General features: G+C 45.2%; 1 protein-coding gene across 1 annotated transcript in view; it reads left to right on the forward strand.

The window, feature by feature from the left end:
* EAH_00061910 (hypothetical protein, conserved) overlaps positions 1–624 on the forward strand; it is a gene marked incomplete at both ends in the record, with an annotated part of 2,526 nt that extends 1,902 nt beyond the window's left edge. Inside the window, one exon of the mRNA XM_013396952.1 lies at positions 378–624. Coding sequence (XP_013252406.1) covers positions 378–624 — 247 coding nt within the window. The remainder of the gene's footprint in view (positions 1–377) is intronic.
* Between the last annotated feature and the right edge of the window lie 506 nt (positions 625–1,130).

Below are 1,130 nucleotides of genomic sequence, written 5' to 3' on the forward strand. Positions count from 1 at the left end.
AGTGCATGCAGACGGCCGTTGGGTGGCTGTGGGGTTGGGAGACGGATCCCTCAACATCCTGCAATATACATGTCAGCAACTGCTGCTGCTGCTGCTGCTGCTGTTGCTGTTGCTGTTGCTGTTGCTGCTGCTGCTGCTGCTGTTGCTGTTGCTGTTGCTGTTGCTGCTGTTGTTGCTGCTGGTGCTGATGCAACAGCAGCAGCTCTGGTTGTTTTTGCTGCTGCTCCAAGTGATGCTGCCTTTCTTTGTGGCTGTTGTTTGCGTAAGTTGCTGCTGCAGCGGGAGGAGGAGGAGCAGCAGCAGCAGCAGCAAGTGCAGCAGCAGCAGCAGCTCAGCTGCTGCAATATGCATTTGGTGTTTGTGTTTTGCTGCTGCAGCAACAGAAAGAAACGCATGTCTGAATTGGAAGCCCTCTGCTCGTTTGTCTCCTCATCAAGCAGCACTAACTCAGCTCTGTCTCCTCTCGCTGCAGCAGCAGCAGCAGCAGCAGCAGCAGCAGCAGCAGCAGCGACAGGAGGGGGTACGGGAGCTGCTGCTGAGCTGCGGCGACGACAGAAGGCTTTGTGTCTTCTCGCTGCAGCAGCAAAAGCTGCTGCTGCTGCAGCAGCATTTGCTTCCATATAAACCAAATGCACTCAAGGCCTCCCAGCTTTGCTGCTGCGGCTGCTGCAGCAGCAGCAGCAGCGGCAGCAGCAGCTGCTGCTGCTGCAGCAACAGCAGCAACGAGACAGTGCGCGTGTTTGTGGGAGATGTGAGCCCCGATATAAAAATTATAGACCTCCGCGTCTAAACCCTAAACCCTAAACCCTAAACCCTAAACCCTAAACACTAAACCCTAACAGGGGTTTGACTGCATGCAAACAGAAAAGCTTTTTATCTCTTTGTTTGTTTTTTATGTTGCTCTCTAACTATTTATTGTTTATTTATTTTGTTTTTATCTTCTTCAGTCTTGTTTGTTTAATTAATCAAGCAATTATTTACTTTTAAATGCATTAATTAATTAATTAATTTATTTATTTTATTTGTTTGTTTATATATTTACTGTGATTTATATATTTAATATAATATTATGGGTATATTATATTATATATATTATTAATATTATTACTAATATTATATATATATATTAT

This window comes from Eimeria acervulina, genomic scaffold, assembly GCF_000499425.1.
Source record: "Eimeria acervulina Houghton genomic scaffold, Eah_scaff1652, whole genome shotgun sequence".
NCBI lineage: Eukaryota > Apicomplexa > Conoidasida > Eucoccidiorida > Eimeriidae > Eimeria > Eimeria acervulina.